Raw genomic sequence first — 24,034 nt, 5'->3', positions numbered from 1 at the left:
GAAACTGACATAGATGTCAGAATTAGCAGAGAAGCCCATTAAAACAATCTTGATAACTGTATTCCATTTATTCAAAAGTTTAATAGAGATAACAAAAAATATTAAAAAGATCCAAATTAAGCTCAAGAAATGACAACTACAATGTCTGAAATGAAAAAATACTCTGGATAGAAAAAATATAGCAGACACTGAAGAAAAGATTAATGAATTTATCCAAAATGAATGGCAGAGGGAAAAAAGAATTTAAAAATTAAAAGAGCATCACTGAGCTGTGGGACAACTTCAAGTGGCCTAATACACAAGTAACTGGAGTCAATGAAAGGAACAAAAGAAAAAACAAACAAAAAAAAGAAATAATCCCTCCAATTTTTCCAAGTTTGATGGAAACTATAAACATACATCTCCAGTATGATTAACAAAGGACAAGAAACATGAAGAAAACAATTGCTGAAACCAATGATAAATAAAACTGTTAAAAGTGGCCAAAGGAAAGGCATATTTTATACAGAGAAACAAAGACATCAAATTTCTCATGGGATACAAAGCAAGAAACACAGTGAAGGGACATCTTTAAAGCATTGAAAAATTACTAACAATCTAGAATCTTACATCCAGCAAAAACATATTTTATAAAATGAAGGTAAGTTGAAAACACGTCACACAAAACACTGCACACCAATGTTCAAAGCAACTTTATTATACTTGCTTTAAGCAACCAATTTTATAACATCTTGGAAGCAATCAAGACAGCTATTAATAAGTGAATGGATAGGCTGGAGTACATCCATACAGTGGATTCTTATTACAAAAAGGAACTGAACTATCAAGCAAGAAAAAGACACAGAGGAACCTTAAATGCAGATTACTAAGTGAAAGAAGCCTATCTGAAAAGGCTATATATTATATGATTCCAATTATAGGACATTCTGGAAAGGCGAAACTATGGAGAAAGCAGGGGTTCAGGAGAGCAAGTGAAGAAGCATAAGGGACTTTTAGGAAAGGGAAATTATTCTGATGGTGCTATAATGATTGATGTATGCCATTATATCATTAGACATTTGTCAAAACCCATAAAAAGTATAACACAAAGAATGGACCCTAATGTAAATTATGGACTTTGCCTCATAAACTATGGTTGACAATGATGTGTCAATGTTAGTTCACAGATTTCGTAAGTAATGTGGGATGCTGATGGTGGAGGAGGTTGTATGTTGATGGAGGGGAGAAGAGGAATATGTGGGAACTCTTTTTATTTTCAATTCAATTTTGCTCTGAATATAAAACTTAAAAAAAAGTAAAGTCTTTTAATTAAAAAAAGGCCAAATAATGATATTCTCAGATATACAAAAGCTGAAAGAATTAATCATCAGCTGACTCATACTACAAGAAATGTTAAAAGAAAGTTTTTAAGAGAAAAGGAAAATTATACCATTTGGAAATCTGTATCTAAATAAATGAATGAAGAGCACTGGAAATGGTAACTATATGGGTAAGTTTCTTATCATTAAAATTTTTAGAGATAATTTGACTGCTTAAATAATAGCAATAAAGTCTGGGAATCAGAAACAGAAGTACACCTTTGGGAAGCCATTTACTAAACATGAAGTGGAATAACATAACTCAAAGGAAGACTGCAATAAGCTAAAGTATATACTATAAACCTAAAGCAACCATTAAAATAACGAAACAGTTACTAATAATAAACCAATGAAGGAAATAAAATGGAATCATAAAAAATAATCTAAAAGAACGCAGAAAATAGATAACAAGAACAGATGAGAAAAAAAATGTCAAGATGAAGGATTCAAACTTAAGATTTTAATAATCATTTTTAATTTAATTGTGTAAACACTTTTATAAAAGGCAGATTTGTTTTTCTTTTAAAAAAGCAAGACCTCACTACATCTTGCCTGCAAAAACTCACTTTAAGTATAAAAACATGGGTTAAAAGTAAAAGGATGGGAAAAAATTTTATGCTATGCCAACACTAGTGATAAAAGGTGAAGTGGTTATATTTCAAAGTAAATAATATTACCAGGAATAAAGAAGATCATTTTAGAATGAAAAAGGATCAATTAATCAAGAGGACATAACAATCCTAAATGTTTAGACACCTAATAACAGAGCTTCAAAATATGTAACATAAAATTGATAGAATTTCATGGATAAAAAAACAGGTTTAATTATATAATCATAGATGCCAATACCCCTCTCTCAATATTTGAAAGAACATACAGGCAGAAAATCAGCAAGAATATAGTAGACTTGAACATCACTATCAACCAACTTGGCCTGTTTAATACGCTACTCATCAGCAGCAGAATATACATTCTTCTCAAGTGTACACAGAATATTTACCAAGGCAGACCATTATATGGGTCATTAAAACACATCTCAATGAATTTTCAAAAATTCAAGACAGACATTGTATGTTGTCTGACACAACAGAATTCAATTAGAAATCACTAGTCAGAAAATACTCAAATTATTGGAAACTATTTAGTTAAATAACACACTTCTAAAAATAATCCATGGATAAAAGAAGGAAACAATTCTAGTTTTTAAAACATTTTTTGTATATTAAGACTCCTAAATACAAGTCAATTTATTTTTCTTTCCGGTCTTATTAAAATATATTTGACATAATGCGTTCAAGTCAACTTCTTCAGCTAGTGTTCAGCTAAAGAAATACTAACCTGGGATAGACGGCATATCTTTTAACCACGATTCATAGTTGGTTTATAAATTTTTCAAGAGCAATAACAGTAAGTGATAAATGATTTTACTTCTGTGCTAGGCATTTTCCTATGCGCTTAATACATATAAATTCATTTCATCTTCGCAATAGGCATTATTATTCCCACTTTGTAGATAATAAAAGTGAGGCACAGAGAGGCCTTTTGACTATGAAAATTTTATTTTAGGCCCTGATTTTAGAACCTGATCCTCACTAAAGAGGTAATTCCACTGTCACTGAAAAACTACCTCAAATAATCTTTGAACATGGGAAGACACTGCTCTGTTAAACCTTTCCTTGTTAGATTGAATAAACTAAAATTAACTTACTGCTTCTCTCCTCCTCCGCTCTTGCTCTTTCTCTCTTGCTAAATTACGGTCTTTGAGAAGCCAGAGTTTACACTTGTCTTGAGCTTCCAATGACTGTTGATGTTCTTTCTGCTCCTCTCCAAGGCACTTGTTTTCCATCTTATTTGAGAAAGATTCTAGAGTGAAGCCAGAGTCCCTGCAAGAAACAATAGAGCTCAAAATAAATTTCAAATTCCTTAAAAGTTATTACAAAGATGTCATTAAGTGACATCTATAAAGCAGTGTTCTATATACCCCTTTTCATATGTTATAACATTATTTATAAACTGTATTTTTTATGTCGAATTTTACACAGGGAAATCTATACTAAAGAGAAGGTTTTGGAAAACTTTGACCGATGTACACCATTACCTTCTTATATATATGGAAACAATATAAAGACATTTCTAGAAAACCTTGATATCTTTATAATTTAATGATATTAGTATCTTTAATAGCCTAATCAATAGCTTGATTATTTCTGTCCTCTTCAAAGCAAACTATCAATTTAGAAATTTAGCATATTTTAAATATATGTCTAGATCTCCCAAAGGCCCCCTTTAATCCAGTAAATTATAGACCTCTGATTTTCTTGAAATACTTTTGGCTCCTTTGTATTCTGTTCCAGATGTTTCCGTATTAGTTCCTGTGTTCGAGCTTTAACTTCCTTTTCTATTGCTGCTTTTCTAAATTGGTTGAAGAGCTCATCTGAGGATTTCATTACACCTGCAGTTTTGACTGGTTTGCCTAAACTTTTCCAAGAGTCTGCATTCTTGATCTTTATATCCTAAAACAAATATGTAATTCAGTCTATATCAAAAATGTTAACTAAATTTGGAAAAAAACACAATTTTTGCTATAGTAATAGATCAAATTAAAACTCCAAAAACTTCATGTGATTTTACTAAACTTATAAAGTTAAAGGTTACTAAAGTCAGAAAAAATATAAAAATATAAAAAACAGATTAAGCTAAATTTAATTATCTAAGACCAAATTAAAATAACGTAAGCTTGACAATTACTTCAATTTAATGTAAAACAGATATTAAGGGTATGACATCTGCAAAGAATATAAAAATAAACTGGGCATTGTAATGAAGATATTTATGATTCTATAGGCAAAATAAAGCAAATATACAAATTATTGTAAGAGGCAAAGTAAGATGGTGCCATAAGAATGGCACAGTATATGCTGAGAACCCTCTGAGATAGTTATTTTTCCTTTCTTTGGTATGAAGAGTAAATTAAGCGATTGTGACAACTCTTCTTAAATAAGATATACCACAGTCTAGATCAGTGGTGTCCAGTAGAAATAGATGTAGTTTAAAATCTTCCAGTACTACATTAAAAAGTTTTTTTAGAATTAAAATGTTGATATTTTATTTTAACCCAAAATACCCAAAACGATATTAACAGGTAATCAATATAAAAGAGTGAAAATAATTTTATATTTTTTCATAATAAATTTTCAAAATTGGTGTTCATTTACCTTAATAAGACATCTGGATTGAAATACTAAATTGATTTGTAATCAGATTTCATAAAATTTGAAAAAAATAGCTGCGCATGATCAAGCTGTTTCAAACATAAAGTTTCCCAATAACTGGGTATCAATTTTTAAATTTAAATTAATTAAAAACAAGTTTTGAAACTTAGTTCCTCAGGTGCTCTACCCATATTGCAAGGCTCAATAACGATATGTGGTTAGTGGTTACTGTGTTCGACATTGGGCATTAAGACTTGATGGCCCTTTTTTGAGTGCCACATTCTCCAGGACAGATCATACATTACACCAAAAGAGAAGTTATAATAAATCTAAGATTGAAATTATATCAAGTATCTTTCCTGACTGCCATGGTATGAAAATAGAAATAAATTAAGAGAAAATTGGAAAATTCACAAATATGTGGAGGTTAAACAACATGCTACTAGACAGCTAATGGGCCAAAGAAGAAAAAAGAGAAATAAAGTACCTTTGGGACAAATGAAATGGAAAGACAATATATCGAAATGTATGAGATGTGGCAAAAGCAACTTTAAGATGGATGTTCACAGTGATAAATGCCTACACATCAATAAACTAGAAAAATCTCACATAAACAACTCAACCATGCACCTCAAGGAACTAGAAAAAGAAAAACAAATGAAGCCCAAAGTTAGAAGGAAGAAATAACAGATAGAGTAGAAATAAATGAAATCAAGACTAAAAGGACAATAGAAAAAAATCAATAAATTGAAGCTGGTTTTTTGAAAAGATAAGTAAAATAGACAAACCTTTAGCTAGACTCCAGAAAAAAGGACAGAACTCAAAAACAGAAATGAAAGAGATGTTTTGACTGATACTACAGAAATACAAAGACTCAGAAGAGACTACTATGAACAATTATACACCAAAAAGCTGGACACCCTAGAAGAAATGGATAATTCCTAGAAATGTACACCTTACCAAGACTGACACATGAAGAAATAGAAAATCTGTACAGACTGATCACTAGTGAAGACACTGAGTCAGTAATCAAAACCCTCCCAACAAACAGAAGTCCAGGACCAGGTGGCTTCACTGGTGAATTCTACTAAACATTTAAAAAAGAGTTAATACCAATCCTTCTCAAACTTTTCCAAAAAATAGAAGAGGACAAAATATTTCCAAACTCATTTTATGAAGCCAGCTATTACCCTGATACCAAAACAAGATAGAGACACCACAAGAAGAGAAAATTATAGGTCAATATGCCTGATGAACATAGCTGCAAAAATACTCAACAAAATATTAGCAAGTCAAATTCAACAATACATTAAAAACATTACATTATACACTATGATCAAGTTGGCTTTATCCCAGTGATGTTGCAAGAATGGTTTAACATCCACGAATTAGTCTATGTTATATACCACATTAACAAAATAAAGGATAAAAATCATATCATCTCAATACATGCAGAAAAAGCATTTGACCAAATTCAATAGCCAGAAATATGATTAAAAATCTCAACAAAGTGGGTATAGAGAGAATGTATCTGGACATGAGGAAGGCCATAAATGACAAACTCACAGCTAACATCATACTCAAAAGTGAAAAGCTGAAAGTCTTTTCCTTTAAGATCAAGAACAAGACAAGGATACTCACTCTTGCCATTTCTATTCAACATAGTATTGGAAGTTGACCCTTAAACAACAGGGCTTGAATGGTACAGATATATAGAATAGCATAGATCGATTGTAAAAAATCCATGTGTAAGTGCACCTGCTCAATTCAAACCCATGTTGTTCAAGGGTCAATTGTATGTAGAAAACCTTAAAGACTACCAAAAAGTTGTTAGAAATAAATTCAGTGGTGTTATAGGATATAAAATCAATATACGAAAACCCATTTCATTTATATATACTAATAACAAATTCTCAGAAAGAAAAATTAAAAAATAACTCATTTACAATTCTACCCAAAAGAATAAAATATCTAGGAATAAACTTAACCAAGGAGGTGAAAGATCTGTACACTGAAAATTATAACACCGATGAAAGAAGGGGAAGAATACAAATAAATGAAAAGGTATTCCACATTCATGGATTAGAAGAATTAATATCGTTAAAATCTCCATACTATCCAAAGCACTATATAGATTCAATGCAATCTCTATAAAAAATTAAATGGTATAAAAGAAATAGGACAACCCTAAAATTTGTAATGGAATCACAAAAGACCATGAATAGGAAAAACAATCTTAAGAACAAAGCTGGAGGCATCTACACCCTGATTTCAAACTTTATTATAAAGCTATAGTAATCAAAATAAAATTGGGAAAACTGGACAGACACATGCAAAGAAATGAATCTGGATCACTGTCTTACACCACATAAAAATTAACTCAAACTGGATTAAAAACTTGAATGAAAGACTTGAAACAATAAAACTCCTAGAAGAAAATATAAGTGGTAAGCCCCTTGATGTTGATCTTGGTGGTAATTTTTTGGATTCGACACCAAAAACAAAGGTAACAAAAACAAAAATAAATAAGTGGGACTACATCAAAGGAAATCATCAACAAAATGTAAAGGCAACGTACTCAATGGGAAAAGCATGTCTGATAAGGGGTTAATATCAAAAATACAAATAACTCATACAACTCAATAGCAAAAAAAGAAAAAAATCAATCTGAAAAATGAATGGGCAGAGGATTTGAATAGACTTTTTTCCAAAGAAGACATATAGATAGATGGCCAACAGGTACATGAAAAGGTGCTCAACATCACTAATCATTAGAGAAATGCAAATCAGTATTAAACGGTTTCTAGAATCCTCAAAAAACTTAAAAATAGAACTACCATATGATATAGCATTCCCACTTCTAGGTATATAGACAAAGGAAATAAAATCAGGATCTTGAAGAGGTACCTGCACTCCCATATTCATTGCAACATTATTCACAATACTCAAAATTGGGAAACAACCTAAGCATCTATTGATCGATGAATGGATAAAGAAAATGTAGTATATATACACAATGGAATACTATGTAACCATTAAAAAGGAAATATTGCCATTTGTGACAACATGGATGAACCTTGAGGGCATTATGCTAAGTGAAATAAGTCAGACAGAGCAAGACAAACATCATGTGATCTCACTTATATGTTGAATCTAAAAAAACAAATAAACGAAAAAGTCAAAAGAAACCCAAAAAACCAAATTCACGGATCTAGTGGTTTACAGAGGGGTTTGAGGAGTAGGTGAAATAGGTGAAGGAGGTCGAACGATACAAACTTCTAGTTATAAAACAAATAAGTCCTGGGGCAACAAATAAGTTCAGTGTGGTAACTATAATTAATAATACTGCATTCTATATTTACAAGTTGGCCAGAGATGAAATCTTAAAAGTTCTCATCAAGAAAAAAGTTTGTAGCTATGTGTGGAGATGGCTGTTAACTATCATGGTGATCATTCACAATATATACAAATATCGAGTCATTATGTTGTACACCTGAAACTAATATAATATTGTATGTCAGTTTTATCTCAAAAATAAAAAAACTTAACCTAACTGTAGTAAGATTATGCAGTACCTATACACCTGTTGAAAATTTTTTTTGATTATTGTCTCCTTAATAATTATACTTGATCACCCTTTTCATATATTTCCATGAAATATTAGAGAGAAACTTGTCCAGGGTCCCAGATAAGGCAAAAGAAAATTTACTAGATATATCCACAGGGCTTTAATTTCTAGCCTGAAATAATAAATGGAGTCAAAACATCCCTCCCTCCCCCCTGTTATACATACAAAGACCTTCATCAGTAGTCATGTAATTTTGCTTATGAAATCATTTCTATATGTTGTCAAAAATAACCTGTTTTTGTTCCTAGCCATGGAATGGGCTAAACAGACATTCCAGAGTTCATTTGACTACTCAAGTCCGTTAAAAAATCTCATCTTCAGATAAGAGCTTTGAAACAGAACAGATATTACTTGATAGTATATTTAATAGGAAATAAAGGGAGGATGAAACCCTGGTCTTTGGCTTTGTGCTTGAAATTTGTTTATTTGGAATGAAATTTTGGCAAACCCTAAAAGAGGAAAGTTCATATGTAGGTTTGGAATACAGGGAAGATTTTCAGGTATCCCAGAGGGGAATAAAATGACTTTGACAGGCAGAGATGAGGATGAAAAGCATTCCTCACTAAAGAAAGAACATGATTGAATGTATTACTAGATGTGGCTGGCAAGAAACAAGTTCCATTTCAATGAATTACAAGGCATATAGCTAAGACTAAAGAGCTAGGTTGGAGTCATAATGTAACTGTGTTTAATCTTCATTTTGGTGTCAAAGTTGGAAACTACTGAAGGTTTCACATAGATGAGTAATACGATAAGAGCAATACATGAAGAGGAACAATGTGAGAATGTTAAAAGTGGAATGGATTAGAATGAAGAAGGTTTCAAGTTAGTTGGAATAGCTATAAATGTTAAGAGCTCAGATTGAAGGCAATAAGGCCTGGTTTACAAGGAAGGAGTAAAAAAGGAGACATCTTTAAAGTAAAACCCAAAGAATTTAGCAACTCTGGCTGCAGGGGACTGAGAGTCAAAAATAATAAAAACTTACAGGAGGTAAGGTTTAGAGATATAAATTTGAGACTATAACTGAGATCACCATAGTGGATGTTCAATTGGGGAGATATAGCAGAAGTCCCTGGTTATCGCCCTATAATGACTTTGGGAGGGAGGCAGCAATTTTAGGCCATTAGTTCCTCTGATAGGGCAAATTACAAGGATAGGAGAGCAGCTAGAAGCTAGGTAAAATTAAGGTGTTGGTTCTCAACTGTGTGTTACTCTCCTCTGCCCAGGGAAGACATATGGCAATGTCAATAGCCATTTTTGGTTGTCATATGCGAGCAGGGAAAAGGGTGTTACTAGCATCTCATGGGTAGAGGTTTAGGTCCCTGTTAAGCATCCTACAAGGCACAGGCCTACCCCCAACAAATACTTATCCAACCCAAAATGTCAATAGTGCTACAGTTAAGAAACCCTGGTTTAAGGTGTAAACATGTAGTGGAAAAATAAGACAAAAGGAACAATTATAGAGATAATAGGCAAGCTCCACAGTAAATGCTGAATGAAAGAAAACTGAGAACAGAGATAGATGAATTGGTCTTGGCAAAAAAGTATACCTTTTCTTGAGGCAGAAATAAGTGAGAAGAACAGCAAAGCTAGGACTTCTGAGTAAAAAGATAAGAGGTTGAGAATTGAAATGTTTTGTTTTAATCCTAGCTCTTATTTGGGCAACATGCTTGAACCATCTGGGCCAGCTTATTTATAAAGATTAATTCTCAAAGATCTCTTCTAGCACCAAAATTCTGGAGCCTCTCTTTTCAAAAAGTGAATGTACTGCCGATGGTGAGGAAGCAAAGGCAAGAAATAATATCAAGAATGGAAACAGTTTGTTATGAAGAGAACAAGCCACACAATCCCATTTGTCCTTCGACTTTCATTTCAATATATTTTAGTTTTTATTACATGATAGACATTGGGAATAAACAGAGTAGATTTATGTCACTTTTACCTATAGTACAAACTTCACTGGCATATACTTGACATTATATACTGGTATATACTTGCTATATACTTGATATTTAGCTGCCAATTTTTGCTGTAATCTCTTTGTCCTTCTAGAAAATTTCTTATTGTTTTCACACTTTGTTTTGGGTCAGTCAAAATTACAGTTTTGGTAAATTAGAAACAAAGATTATAGCACATATTTAATATTAATTTTAAATTAATATTAAATTTAGACTGCAGCATTTCTTGTTATCTTAATGAGGATGGATGACACTTCTGTTAAAACAAAAAAAAAAGAATACATTAATGCTGGCTATTAGAAAAGGCACTTTTTAAATGGTTCTTACCAATAACAAAACACTCAAACCATTAATCTTTGATGATAATGATTATTAGCAGAGGATTATCTAAGAAAATAAAAAGTACTAAGAAACACAAGGGCCAAAGTGAATGTTCCTCATGGTGAAATATTAGATATTCCTAAATGTCCCCAAACAATAAGATTTGTTCTCTGAAGTACCTACAAAGATAAAAGAAAGGAAGGGAATAAAGGTGGAAGACAGGGAGGGAGGGGAGGAAAAAGAGGGAATATGTAAAGATCTTCATAGTCAGTTTCTGAGAATTATACTCAAATGCCTTGAATAGTACCTGATGTATCTAAATACCCCAAACATGTATCCTTGTTGAAAGAATGATCAGTGTGTGGTCTGAGATTAAGTGCACAAAAGATTTCATTGGGAAATCCCCAACAATAGGATCTAAAAGATAGTTTTATAACATGCTTTAAAATCAGGATAGCTGGCAAATACCAGCATTATAGAATTTACAATTAAATACAATCATGGGAACTGATGGTAGAAGATAGGAAAAGGGTGTTGCTTTAAAAAAAAAAAAAAAAAGCAAAAATTAGGTTTAGAGATCCAAAATTTCATTCAAGTTAGGGCTTAAAATACCTATTGTGCCACTTCCACATTTGACTTTAAATCCCTTCAAGATTTGTGAGAAAAAATAACATTACTCTTACCTTCTGCACAGGAACTTGACTTTCAGGTTCTAACACCACTTTGTCATCACCAGACTGATACATCACAGTTAGGCCATTCAAGCGTTGTTCAGAATCACCTAAATGCACACATTTTTATAATAGTATAATCAAGATATTTCACCTTGCTTGTTCAGAATTTGACTTTTTCCTCTCTATAGGTCAGAAACTATGAAAATAAAATGACTAATTTTTTGATGCTTCTTAATTGAAATTTATCTCCTCTATTTTTCTTTTATCTGCTCTCTTTTATTTTTTTGGGTAGTGGTGGTGGGATGTCAGCAAAGTATAGGTGACATTGTGGCTCACCTACCAAAATCTACTTTATCTGTCCCCATGGTACAGCAGTCCTCCAGTGTGTACACTGACCTCAGCTCCAAAGATCAGTCTTCGTTAGGGCAAGCCAATCATGGTAATCCTACACTCATGCCAGTGAGTCATTTGGGAAGGAGAAGGCCTAAGCAATGTAGGACCTCCAGGGAAAGATCCACACTGGTGACCAAATTGAAAACAAAGAAAATACAAAGGATGAAAGAAGTAAAACACCAGATACCTATAATAGTTAGTGAAGGGACAGGAGTAAGAAATGCAAAAGGTAGGTTTGACTCTTGAGGTGAAGAGAACAAACTATTCAATTCTGTTAATTATTAAGTTTTCCTGCAAATATTTCATTTATTATGGGTGAAAATTAAGTACAGAAAGAGCTTGAGCATTGGTTAAACTGTGCCTAAAACAACTGACCTTCCTTGGGACTATTGGTTATGTACGCTAACAAAATTCCTTATTGTATAGGCCAATTCAAGCTGTGTTTTCTGTTATTTCTGACCAAGAGCATCCTGATGCAGGAAATTTAATTGGTTATTTGTTTCAATTCCCTCTAGTTCTTATCTATAAGTCCTAACTAGCAGCAAAGGACAGCGGGGACAAATGAAAACCGAATTACTATCTTTGTTAATTGACTCAAGCTCATAAAATCCTGGCTACTTACATACTGTAGGAACTCACATTTAAAATTCTACCACCCATCAATCCCTTGACTGATTCTTTGGGTAAATCACACTAGCTGAAGTTGAGGCTTGAAAAAGAGAGGAACATTAGGGATAGAAATGAACATAGGAGGGTGAGACAAAATACTGCCAAAGGATGTATGAATGAAAGAACAGAGTTTAAATTTGTATGTTTCTACATGGCCCAATGAACCTATGTTTTCTCAGTTCAACAAGGAATGGAAAAATAGGGAGAAAAGCTATAAGTACAGAACTACATCCCTTCTCTGCTTGCGGCCAGATATTATTTAAAGAAGTAGAAAGTGTGTGTATGTCAAGAAAAGTAAACACAAAATACTTAAGTTTGCTGACTCTAAGTTGGTAAGTGTTGGCAGTGCTATTATCAAGAATTAAAGAGGAAAAATTTAAATGTGGGAATTAAAAAGTACAAATTCAGTTTTGACATGCTGTGTTTGACATGCCTATGTGATGTTTAAGAATAGATGTTTAGTAGAGTTGTATTAACATGCCTAAGGTTAGACGCTCGAGTTGTAAAAATGAGACTAGAAGTCATAGACACCAAGGAGATCACTCAGGAATAATATATATATCACTGCTTTCCAACCTTTTACATGTCATAATAAGTAAAAAATAATTAATGTATGGCACACCTGAGTAAAAAGGAAGTTGCCTCCAAGCCTATTGCTATGAGAGCTAAGAGAATCACTGGCTTAGTAAACCTATGCTTTGGAACATGGCTGGAAAGCCCTGGAGTAAAGTAAAAAGATTTAATGCTTAATGATGTGGCTTAGAGTATTATCAACATTTAAAAGTAGGTAAATAGAAGCATCTGTAAGGAACATTCAGGAATGGAATGGTCAACAGAACAGTGTCACAGGAACATAGAAGTATGTCAAGAGTCCAACTCTCTGAAAAAGTTCACGTGAATGACTCTCTGGTACCTCAAAACACTATAAAACTCATCTTTCCTCAGATATCTGTGTTCCAGGTCTATCAACCTGGACCAGTACCCAGTTAGTATCCTCTGAGCCACCATAGCTATATTCCTTTGTTATTGAAACTTAACATATTCATCTTTTGCAGGACTGCTCATTCTACTCTTATAATTCTTTCAACTTCCCCTTTTCTTTCCTTCCATCCTTTTATTTCAGTTTTTCTTCTGACTACTGCACCAGCCCAGTTGGTTTTCACCTTCTCTGGTCTCTGTGCCCCATTCATCCAACTGACCTACATAATATTGGCAGATTAATTACCGTGAAGCACGCTGTTTGTTCAAAAAAATTTTATTGGCTCCCTATCAACTATATCATTACCATTATGTCCAAAGTCTCTAGCTATCAAGGTTCTTTATGACCTGTACGTGGTCTACTTTTCTAAATTTATTTCCTTGTATTCCTGTTTATTCGACCAAAGCTTTAATCACATTGAATTATTGGTTGTCTAAATACCTTCATTCATGTTGTTTCCACCATACAAAATGCTTTCCAATCCTGGATATACACAGATAAGTCTTATTTTTCTATACGGCATCCAATTTGAATGCTACTTACTCTGTAAAATACACATCTGCTGAAGAGATCAGGTAACTGCCTTTCTCACCTCCTTGAATTTTATTTTTGCTTCTTTTAGGGCATATTAATTTGTTTATATTCCAGTCATTTATTTCTCCTACTATATCATAAACTTCTTGATTTACCTTTTCACTTGCCATGGTAATTCACATTTATATGACGGCATAAGTATTTGTTTTAAACAAAATTCTTAATACAATCAAGTGAAGATTTTGTTATGAGCTGGTTAAAGGGTAAGTTACAAGGATAAGGTAGTAATCTTTTGTGGCTAAAAACTTCAACTTATTTTAAGGAAAAAAATGAGACATCTTTCAGTTTATGTAGAGATAATGACAGAGTTTTTGAAGAAAACTGGTAACACTTAAAATTCAATTTTTAAAATCTTTTACTTTAATATTTTATTGTTTTTTTTCAGTAAGAAGACTTCAGTAAACAATTTTTTTATTTTTATTGTTTAAACTTTTAACCAAAATAAATTTATTTTCATCAAGATTAAACTCCAGGAAAGTAAAATTCTATATACATGTTATAGCTTATACACATTTACAGTTTCCCTTGGGCATAGTGCCACCTACAGTTGGCAAATGCAAACTACTTTGCTTCTGAAAAACTTGGTAATGCATTAGAGAAGCCAGCCACTCTAAACTTTCCCTTTACACATTATTTTACTCATACTAATATAAACAGAAATGGAAGAAATACAATAAACTGATCACGACTGAAGACATATATTTAAAGCCTGACTTTTCATAGATAAGCTGTTTTCTTAAACAGAACACCATTTTGACTACATTTTTTTCCATTTTTTCCATTGTCTTTGTTCTTCATGGCTATCCCTACCATTCTTTTATGAACTCGCTCTAATGAAAACAAACTTTTCTCTACCCTTGTTCTTTCCTATCAACCTTCGAATATGTTCAAATCTCTCCAATTCAAAAACTCAAAACAAAACAAGTTCTCCCAGTTTTACATCCTCCCCCCCTCCCCCGCCACCACACACACAATCTTAGTGTTAAAGCCACAGTCATATTCCCATCTTATCTTTTTCACCAACAAACTTTCTTGAAAGATTGGTTTATATTCAGATTCCATTACTTCTCAGTTTACAACAACCTGGCTTCTGCCACAATTACAATGGCCACTAAAAAAGCTTTTTGCAAAAGCAAAAAATCTCACATTGCCAATTTTAATTCTCTCTCTTCATTCTTCATCTACTTTAATGTTTTGTGGTATATGATACTCTCAATAATTTTCTTTTAAAAACTCCTCTTCATAGACTTCTATTTTTTATCATCCTCCCTATTCTTTAGTTTTTTTGTTTTTTGTTTTTTCCGTACTAGTGGACTCTTTTACACGGTTTTCTTCAGTGTAAAAAAAAGATGCATGGAACAGATGATCCGTGTAAATTGAGGAATGGGTATATTTCTAGCCCAAGTTTCCTTAACTGTAAACTATTTCTAATGTATATAATTTCATTTTTCTATCTATGGAATCTCTAAATATCTTGTCCTTATTCCATCTTTCCAACCCATATATAAACATGGGCATCATGGAAAACTGAACATTTCCCAAGTATGCTCAGAACTTGATAGTATGGGTTCTTGCAGGGATAGATTTCAATATATGGCCCACATGCCAATGTATATAATGTATATGAAAGTAAAATGCATGTGAACTGTAGAAATAATTTTTCATTCACATGAAAAGAGTACTTTTGGGTATAAAGCGGATAATCTAACAATGTGCTTCAGTGATTATTTCTCACCTGGAATTTACTAGTTATGATTTTCAGTATCTCAGATACATAACAATTGAGATGACCTTAGCATTTTCATATACAGACTTAGAAGTCAGTTTCTCAATTGTGGTCATTTATTTGTTGATTTCTTACCTGAGGGAGGCAGGATTTGTGAAGGTGAAATGTTTTTCACACTGTGTAAATGTTCTAATTCTTGGTAATTAAATGCTAATTGGTGGTGATTTGGTGGTGTTCGACTTAAATGTGTAGTCTGATGAACAAGGGTAGCAGAACAAGAGAGTGTATCTTGCATAGAAGACTGTCTCTGTTAAGACAAAGTTAAATGAAAGTAGCTTTCAGAGTTTTAACCACACAAGAAATATAACCAAGAAAACAGAAACACAAGAAGAAAAGATATAATTTAATATTATCTTTGAATATGATATTATTTATTTAAGTCACACAAACTTACAGGGCATAATTATTCCTATATTATAAATGAGAAAATTAAAGTTTAGAGAGATTAAATGCCTTGGTAATCACATAGCTTCTAAGTAGAAGCAGTCAAAGCCTACAATTTTAGTTACTAGTACACACAGACTTATACCAAATCAAGAAACAAATCCACTTTTGCTTCCTTTTCCTTACTGAATTATAGATATAAGCTGGGAGCAGGAGGGTTAAAAATCACACGATGGTTGACCCATAAGACTATCAACAAATTCTGATTCATTACTCAGGTAACTATTAGGTAAAAGTTCTATTATAATAGCTAACTCTTACTTAATGTTTACAATATGCAAGGCACCAGGGTAAGCCCTTTAAAGTTCTTTAATTCTCACAATAATCCTATGAGTTCAGTATAATTATTATCCTCATTTACAGTTATAGGACTTAAATATAATGAAAGTAACCTCCCTAAAATCTCACATCTATTCAGTGACAAGCTAAGTTATGGTACCAAAGCCCAGGTACTTCATCTAAGCTTTAAGTTGTAGATAGTATAAGACAGTCTTTTTCTTCTAATAAAGGGGTTAGAGATAAGGCAAATGTATGAATACCTATAACTTGAAAGAGTCATGCCATCAGAATATTCATCCCCAAAATAATGTAGACCCAAGCCCAAAGCTTGAAGTCAAATGCTGAGGTTTAAATCAGCAAAACAATCACTTTCTGAAACACACACACACACACACACACACACACACACACACATATATTCATTCGGGATCCTATAAATATATTCCTCTTATATCATAAATGGGCATTTGTTTTTCAGTGAGTGACACTGAAAAAATTCTGGCCACAAATAGATAAAGGTAGCATTCTACATGCCATGTACTGAGAATGCTTCCAAAGTTCATTTATGACTTGATATAACTTTCTGATTCTGCTAGTACCTACGGCAAGACAGACCATCTGTATTTTTTTCCTGCTCAAAAACCTTTGAGTTCACTACTGCCTATCAAATTAAATATTATTAATCCTTTACCTACATGTTCAAAGCCCTCCCTATTATATCTCTCAAGCCAGCTAATGCCTCACAAATAGTTCTGCTGCCTATTTCCCTGAACACACCACCTCCTGCTCCTTTTTGCTTCTCTTCAGGCTACTTACCACCTATAAGTCAATATACTAACAATATACTCATCTATATGTCAGTATACAAACCATTTCTTCCCTTTCCGTGATTTAAAACCCATTTTAAGCATATATATGTATATATTCCTTCTTAATTTTCTCAATAAATTATGAATATAGATTATAACAATAATCATACAATCTCTTACAAGCTCCTCAAGACAGTGTCATTTATGTTGTACTCTCCTAACCTAGTTAGGTGTTATTAAATAAGTTTATAATTTAATAAAGGCATATGCCTGCAATTCTGTATTTGGGATGGGTACAAAGGATTAAAAGTTTTAGGAGGATAATAATCCAGATTAGTAAAAAGATAAAATAAAATCACTTGTATCCTTTTCAAAGCATATCACCCATGTAACATAGGTGTGCTAAAATAGCTGGTAATTATAAGCTTTATCTTCAGAAACCCTAACTACCATTCCCTTTCTACCTTTTTTGAGAAATTCTACCTTACTGTATATAAATCTACTACTATACCAGTGAGTTATAACATAATTTTTATATTCTAAGATAAAATGAAGGATTAACTTACCTTTACTTTCTCTTTAGAAGGAGAATCATTCTTTTTAACTTCAGTAAATTTAGGTAACATTTCTGCAAATGTATATAAATAAATATTTCAATGTTTGTCAGCTTGAAATTACATCTAAATTACAATTTTTTTCATATTAGAAATAAAATGGTAATCTTGATAAAATGCCTTTAACACCAACCTCTTAAATCAAGAGGCTCTTATAGTTACTGGGTTTTTGCCCTCTTTTAATCAGTCAAAATTTCTAAAGGAATACTTGCTTTTAAGAGGATATGTTCTTTTCCACATAATGGAATAAATGTCCACTCACAAATTTCAATTTGTTTCATTTAGGCAAAAAAGAACAGAGTGTTACTTTAGAGTAAAGAGCTTGAATAAGTGATAGTTGAAAAAGGAACAAGTAACAAAGAAATGTTTCAAACAAGTAGTACCAGTTATACTAAATCACCTTTTACCAAGTAGCCATAAATATAGCCATAGGGGTTTAATTAAAATAATAATTTACTATAAGAGAAGGGTATGTTATTAATCTAACAGGATACAGTCTTTTATTAAAAGTGAAGCTATTTGAACAAAAAAAGTCTGCTCTGGTGCCTAAGCATTATAATAAAGATCCCATCTAATTAATACTCTAGTTACTTCTAAGCTATTTGGTAGCCTCAATTGTGTGGCAACAAATAGGTTTTATAGGAATTCCTTTACCTTTACAAATACCTTTATTGCTGAACTGGTAGAATAAGTATAAAAAGAGATCTCTCTGACACGGTGCTCATAGGTTCCTCTTTCTGTACCCTAAAATTGATTCTGGCACTATCCTCCCCAATCACAGTCCTAGGTCAGTGTGGGAAAGCATCAGACTGGTTAATGCCCTGATCCATCTCTCCAGGCCAGCTTTCATGAGCACCCTGGGCATTATTTGCTTCAGGCTCCAGGACACCAAGGCTGGTCAACACCAAATCTTATTCAAACTTAAAACATTCTAATTTTAATAATTACCTTCTGCCTCCTGAAATGCCATCAGTTTCCACTGGATGTGTTACTGTTCTTTCCTTTCCTAAAATGTTTGATGCTGGACATTGTTAAAATTGCTAAATGCCACTTAATAACGTGCTTTAATTTAAAGAATTCAAGTATTTAAAATGACATGAACCATATTAATGGAACTCCACTAAGTATTATTTAAGTGTTGGGAGTTAGGTAGAAGGAGAAGAGAATATAGACTGCAAGGATTGAGGGTATAGATCCAGGTAGCTTTCATATTTAGGGGAGAAATTATGGTTTCATCTTTGAACAAAGAAAAACAGACTTCATTAATATTATCATATAATATATGCACATCTATATATCTAAATTATTCAAATATGTATCTAAACTACATTATGATAAAAAGTCTTAAGTACAATAAAAATATGACATACCACGTTGAGTGTTCTGCTAAAAAATTCAAGGGCATTATCTTAGTTTTCTGACATATAAAACTAAAGCTCCAAATTGTTATTAAAAATAGCACCTCAAAACCTGAAGACACTAGATTAAAATTTTTTTGATTAAAAAAGTTAGAGTCACTTAATACAGTATGTATCATAAAAGTCTTACAGACTATAGATAGGTGAATAATGATAGCCTAAAACTTAGCATTGTGCTTCTCATCCTATTTTTACATGGGTGACTCTTCAGAAACATGGTAACATAAAACTGCATGTTTCTTTATTTATGAGTTCTTGGCCTTTGAAATTAAAAGGCAAACACACATTTTCACTACCAAGTTTAAATCACATTTCAATTAGCAAAGAAGCCCTACAGGTCTTGCAAACATAAACAAAACTGAGTGTTACAGTAACAACATATACTGTGTCAACTACATTCTCCAGGGACATGTGATAGCATGCATACCTACCTTATGAGGATATATTGGATATATGTGAACTACTAAATAAACCCATATTATACAGATTATGTAATGTGTTCTATTCTCACATTTTCCCCAAGCCCCAATATAAAATTTTAATTGGAAAGTTCTCATTTTAAACTAAGGCAAAAAATTTAATCAAAGAATTAAATAAAGAGCTAGAAACAGATGTTTGATTAAAGGGCTTGTTCAATACCCATCACCTATCAAAGCACTGAGATAAATGCTCCAGATATACCAAATATTACCAGCAAATCAATATGGACATAAAAATTAGATAAATTGAAAATGAACATAATACTATAATGCAAAACCAGAATGTAATGCCATATATAGCAGAAAAAATAACTGAAGATTTTTAAATTAGAAAAACAAATCATGCTTATATAGGACAGGGTATAAAAAAGTGATTGGAAGTCACTACCTGGTTCTGCTACCTTATTTTATAGGAAAAGATGTCCAGAGATGTTAAATGATTTGCCCAACCTTGTCACCTAAGCTATGTTCTACTGATTAAAATCAGCGATTTGTTTTTGAACTGAAAAAATTTGCTCCATTTAAAGAATTTTTTAGCAATTTTCATTGAATTGCTAGGTGCTTATTTTAGTATAGAAGAACAAACTGATTGTAACACTACCCATTCCTTTTACCAAGGTCATCTTAACTGGAGCTAGAAAGTGGAAACAAACAAAAGAAATAAACCTAGACTGATAGTTCTTAAACATGGCAGCACATTAGGATTGATCCATCACAATTTATATGACTCGTGGCTCAAGCCTGAATTTATCCTTTTGGTGCTTTGAAAACACTTTGATGAGAACCTAATAAAAGTTTAAAATTTGTAAATGATGAAATCTAATCATTCTCTTAAACTTTCTAGCTTGAAAGGCAAAAATTACTTCAAAACTGTCCTTTCTTATTCCCTAAAAAGGTAAAACAAAATCTAGACTCAAATGATGTTTGCCCTTTTTCTCTTTTTCCCTTGTATGAAAAAAAAAAAATCACATCCTTGTCATATCTACAGTAAACCTAGATTGTAGTACTAAAAGGAGAAATTTTTATTTTCTTTTACCCTCTCACCTATAACTAAAAAAAAAATTATTTAAAAAAAATTTCAAAAAGTCCAAAGTATAAGTGACAAATTCACTTTGTCTTAACCAGGTAAAGAACTGATGCTGTAATCATTTAATTTCTTTGTGTGTAATGGTTTAGCAATTGAAATTATATATATTCCTGAAAAATATTCTATTCCACACTAATCAAGTACTGAGCTTACATTTAGACAGTTTCTGAAGTAATTTCCTATAAAGTTTCAATCAAAAGCACTATTACCCTATATAAATGTCTAACTATTATGCTATGCATCTGAAACGAATATAAAATAATATTGAATGTTGACTCTAATTGAATAAAAAAAATTAAAAAGTACTACCAATGAACTGCTTTATTTGTTTCTCAGTAATATTATTAGTCACAGGATTAAATCTACTAATTATATTCCTCCCTATTACATCACTCAACATAGCCAAGTTTGTTGAGCATTAGAAAACTCTCCAGAGCTTATGTGTACGTACTAGCACCGACTAGCAAGCCTCATTTACATCTTTGATCTGACATTTAATTAGTTTTTGATGGCTATGAAAAATAGTTTAGAAAGGTTTTGTATTTACACCAATGTTTAATAAATTTTCTTGACTTATCTGCACATGACAATTTGCATATGCTATCAGTCAAGAATATAATTTAAATATAAGATCAAATCACAGTGAAGTTTGCAATTAAGTACTGCTTCCAGCCCACAGATTTCTAATTTAAATTTTTCAAGATTTGGGATTTCATTACAACTTTATCTTGGAACTGACAATATCTTGTTTGAAATGATCAAGAATTTTTTTATATGAAACTTTCTTTGGAAATCACCACTCTGCCACTAATTTATTATATTTAACAAAGCAGAATTAAGTCCATGCTTCTTAAAGATGCACTAAATAAGGTCTGAGAATACATAGAAGATAAGTATTTAAGTAATGTGGAATTAACAGTTCTAACCCTATGTACAACACTTAAATCTTTTTCATAGATTTTACCCTTAAAACATTTTGGTACACCTAAACAAAATGATATTACAGTAAAGAGAGAGTAACTCATAATACAGGATAGCTGTAAGAAAAACCTTAAGAGTCAATAATATCAAGGAATTTTAAAAAGTTAATTTAAAGCCCTATTCCTGATAACTGAAATTATAATAAATTTTAAAGCTGGAAAATCTAATTTATATTTTCAGTTAATTTTTACCAATGTAATAAAGTTTTTGCTAATATCTAATTCTCAAAAATTACATTTTCTCAGTAAATAGCCCCACTTTCCCCTACCTTGAAACTCAAGTTTGGGATTGGTCATCTGCTCCTCTAGAATGTCAAATGCATAATTCATTTGAATGGTAGATGCTTTACTTATTTTTACAATAGTTACTATTATTGATATGGTCTGACAATTATTTTTCATAATTCATAATCCATTTATTTATAGTTTTTATTGTTCTCAGGAAAATAAAAAATGCTTGTAGCTTACACCCTAGAAATTAAGAGCCTTAGAGTATTTTAATGAGTACACCTAAAGTTAATATTTAGGACAAAAGATCTTATTGCTTCATTTACTAATTTATTTTATTAAGCAAAAATATAATTGTTTTTCTCCATTGTTAGGCATTGCATTTGCAATTTATAATATACATATACAGTGCTTTTCCAATGAAGTATAGTTTGAATGTTCATAAAACAATGAAAATATCGACGAGAAAGGATAACTTGTGCTGTCATATTAGAAAACAAACTGACCTTTTTGCTTCATTTACTCATTTATTTTATTAAGTGCCACAAACCTATATACCATCATAATGTAGGTTGAAATATAAAAATTTGCTACTTGGATTTTAACAATAATGGTTTAAAAAGCAGCCCATTACTTGAAAAAGATGACATTAAACAAGAATGTCAGTAATAAAGAGTTTTATCCTACAAATAAAAGACAAAGTGCTCTAACTTATTAGGCCACAAATGCTTTATTAGATGAAATTACAAATGCTAATTACAATTTAAAATACTAAATGCAGCTTAGTTTTTCCAGCATTGTTTCAAGCTTAAAAGTCAAATATAAGAAAATAATGTATAATCAGAGCCCTAAATTAATTTAAAATTTTTCTAGTATGAGAAATTTCAACAAATTTCAAAGTTCTGTTTATTCTAACAAAAACGTTTACCACGATGTACTTTATAAACATAAAAACAAAATGCAGTAATCAGCACCACATAAATGCAAACTAAACAGAAACAAAAGTGAGAACAGAAGGTAGTGCCAGCCAGCAGACCCTTACTACCAGACTGAAATAAGAAAGATATTCTTACAAATAGTTAGAAATCCTGATGTGACAAAATTCTGTGTGGATGCTTTTTAAAAAAGAGAACTGAATTTCATGACAAAGAAGAAACATCTCATTCAAAATAAGGCAACGTTTTAGGCACGAAAGTGCTCTATACTCTGAATTTGCCTTTTGGTGAACAACGATAGAATGCCACTGTCAAGTCAGTGTCATTGGGACAGTGATTACCTGTCAACTATATAACCATCAATGAAACAGCACTAAGAAAACATGAATGAGTTAAGTTTGATACAGCCGACAATAAACTATATACAAGGTTATATGGTACTTTAGCATAACTGAGTCTGAATTTAAAGTATACTTTTCCATTAATGGAGGGTAATATTCTACAGCGAAGAAAACATAAACGTGAAAAAAATCTGCTTTACAGTTTCTAGAATGACCGATTTCTTAATTGAAAATGTTATTCAATTCAGAATATATTGTCACAACAAGACATACTTTGCAACATTAGAATGATCTAACATGAAGAGTAAAGTGAAAGATGTCCTCGAAAAATCTTTTATAAAAAGATCAGCATTGTATTATTTGATATTTTCTGGTATTATGATCTGCTATTATATATTAAGAGACTATCTCACCTTTAGTAAAATAATTTTAGACATTACAAGCCTATAAGTGACATATGTATATAATATGAAGTTTCATTTTACACAGTATTTCTTTTAAGGAAACTAGTGAGATCATCAACATGCAATTAAATAATAAGTGAGGCATCCAAGCCATAGGTTCTGGGTAAGTAACAAACATTTCTTCAAAATGTAAATCTCAATATTACAGGAAATGTTTTCCCACAAACGGAGGTGAACTTAAGGGGACAGACAGCTAACCTGATTCAGAATCACTGCTGTCTGAAGAACTTGAATCACTGCTACTAGTTGCAGACTCTGATGAGCTGCTGCTGCTGCTGCTGCTGCTGCTTTCACTCAATCGGGAACCACTTCCAACAGCCTTGGATAACGGAGTTTTCTCAGCTACGAAATAGGGAAACACATTAAAATGCCAAAAGAATTAAA

At 32.0% G+C, this 24,034-nt stretch overlaps 1 protein-coding gene across 2 annotated transcripts in view; it reads right to left on the bottom strand.

Annotated features, from left to right (window-relative positions):
- BRDT (bromodomain testis associated) overlaps nt 1-24,034 on the bottom strand; it is a 48,428-nt gene that overhangs the window by 3,290 nt on the left and 21,104 nt on the right. For both annotated transcript variants that reach the window (XM_016134287.2, XM_016134288.2), the window contains exons 13-18: nt 23,849-23,992; nt 17,671-17,732; nt 15,648-15,819; nt 11,161-11,258; nt 3,666-3,871; nt 3,067-3,241 (exon numbers count right to left, since the gene is read on the bottom strand). In XM_016134287.2, coding sequence (XP_015989773.1) covers nt 3,067-3,241; nt 3,666-3,871; nt 11,161-11,258; nt 15,648-15,819; nt 17,671-17,732; nt 23,849-23,992 — 857 coding nt within the window. The remainder of the gene's footprint in view (nt 1-3,066; nt 3,242-3,665; nt 3,872-11,160; nt 11,259-15,647; nt 15,820-17,670; nt 17,733-23,848; nt 23,993-24,034) is intronic.

This window comes from Rousettus aegyptiacus, unplaced genomic scaffold (genome assembly GCF_014176215.1).
Source record: "Rousettus aegyptiacus isolate mRouAeg1 unplaced genomic scaffold, mRouAeg1.p scaffold_m13_p_1, whole genome shotgun sequence".
In the NCBI taxonomy this organism is placed as follows: Eukaryota; Metazoa; Chordata; class Mammalia; order Chiroptera; family Pteropodidae; genus Rousettus; species Rousettus aegyptiacus.
Note: the sequence above shows the minus strand (reverse complement) of the source record. Positions and strands in the feature narration are given on the sequence as shown.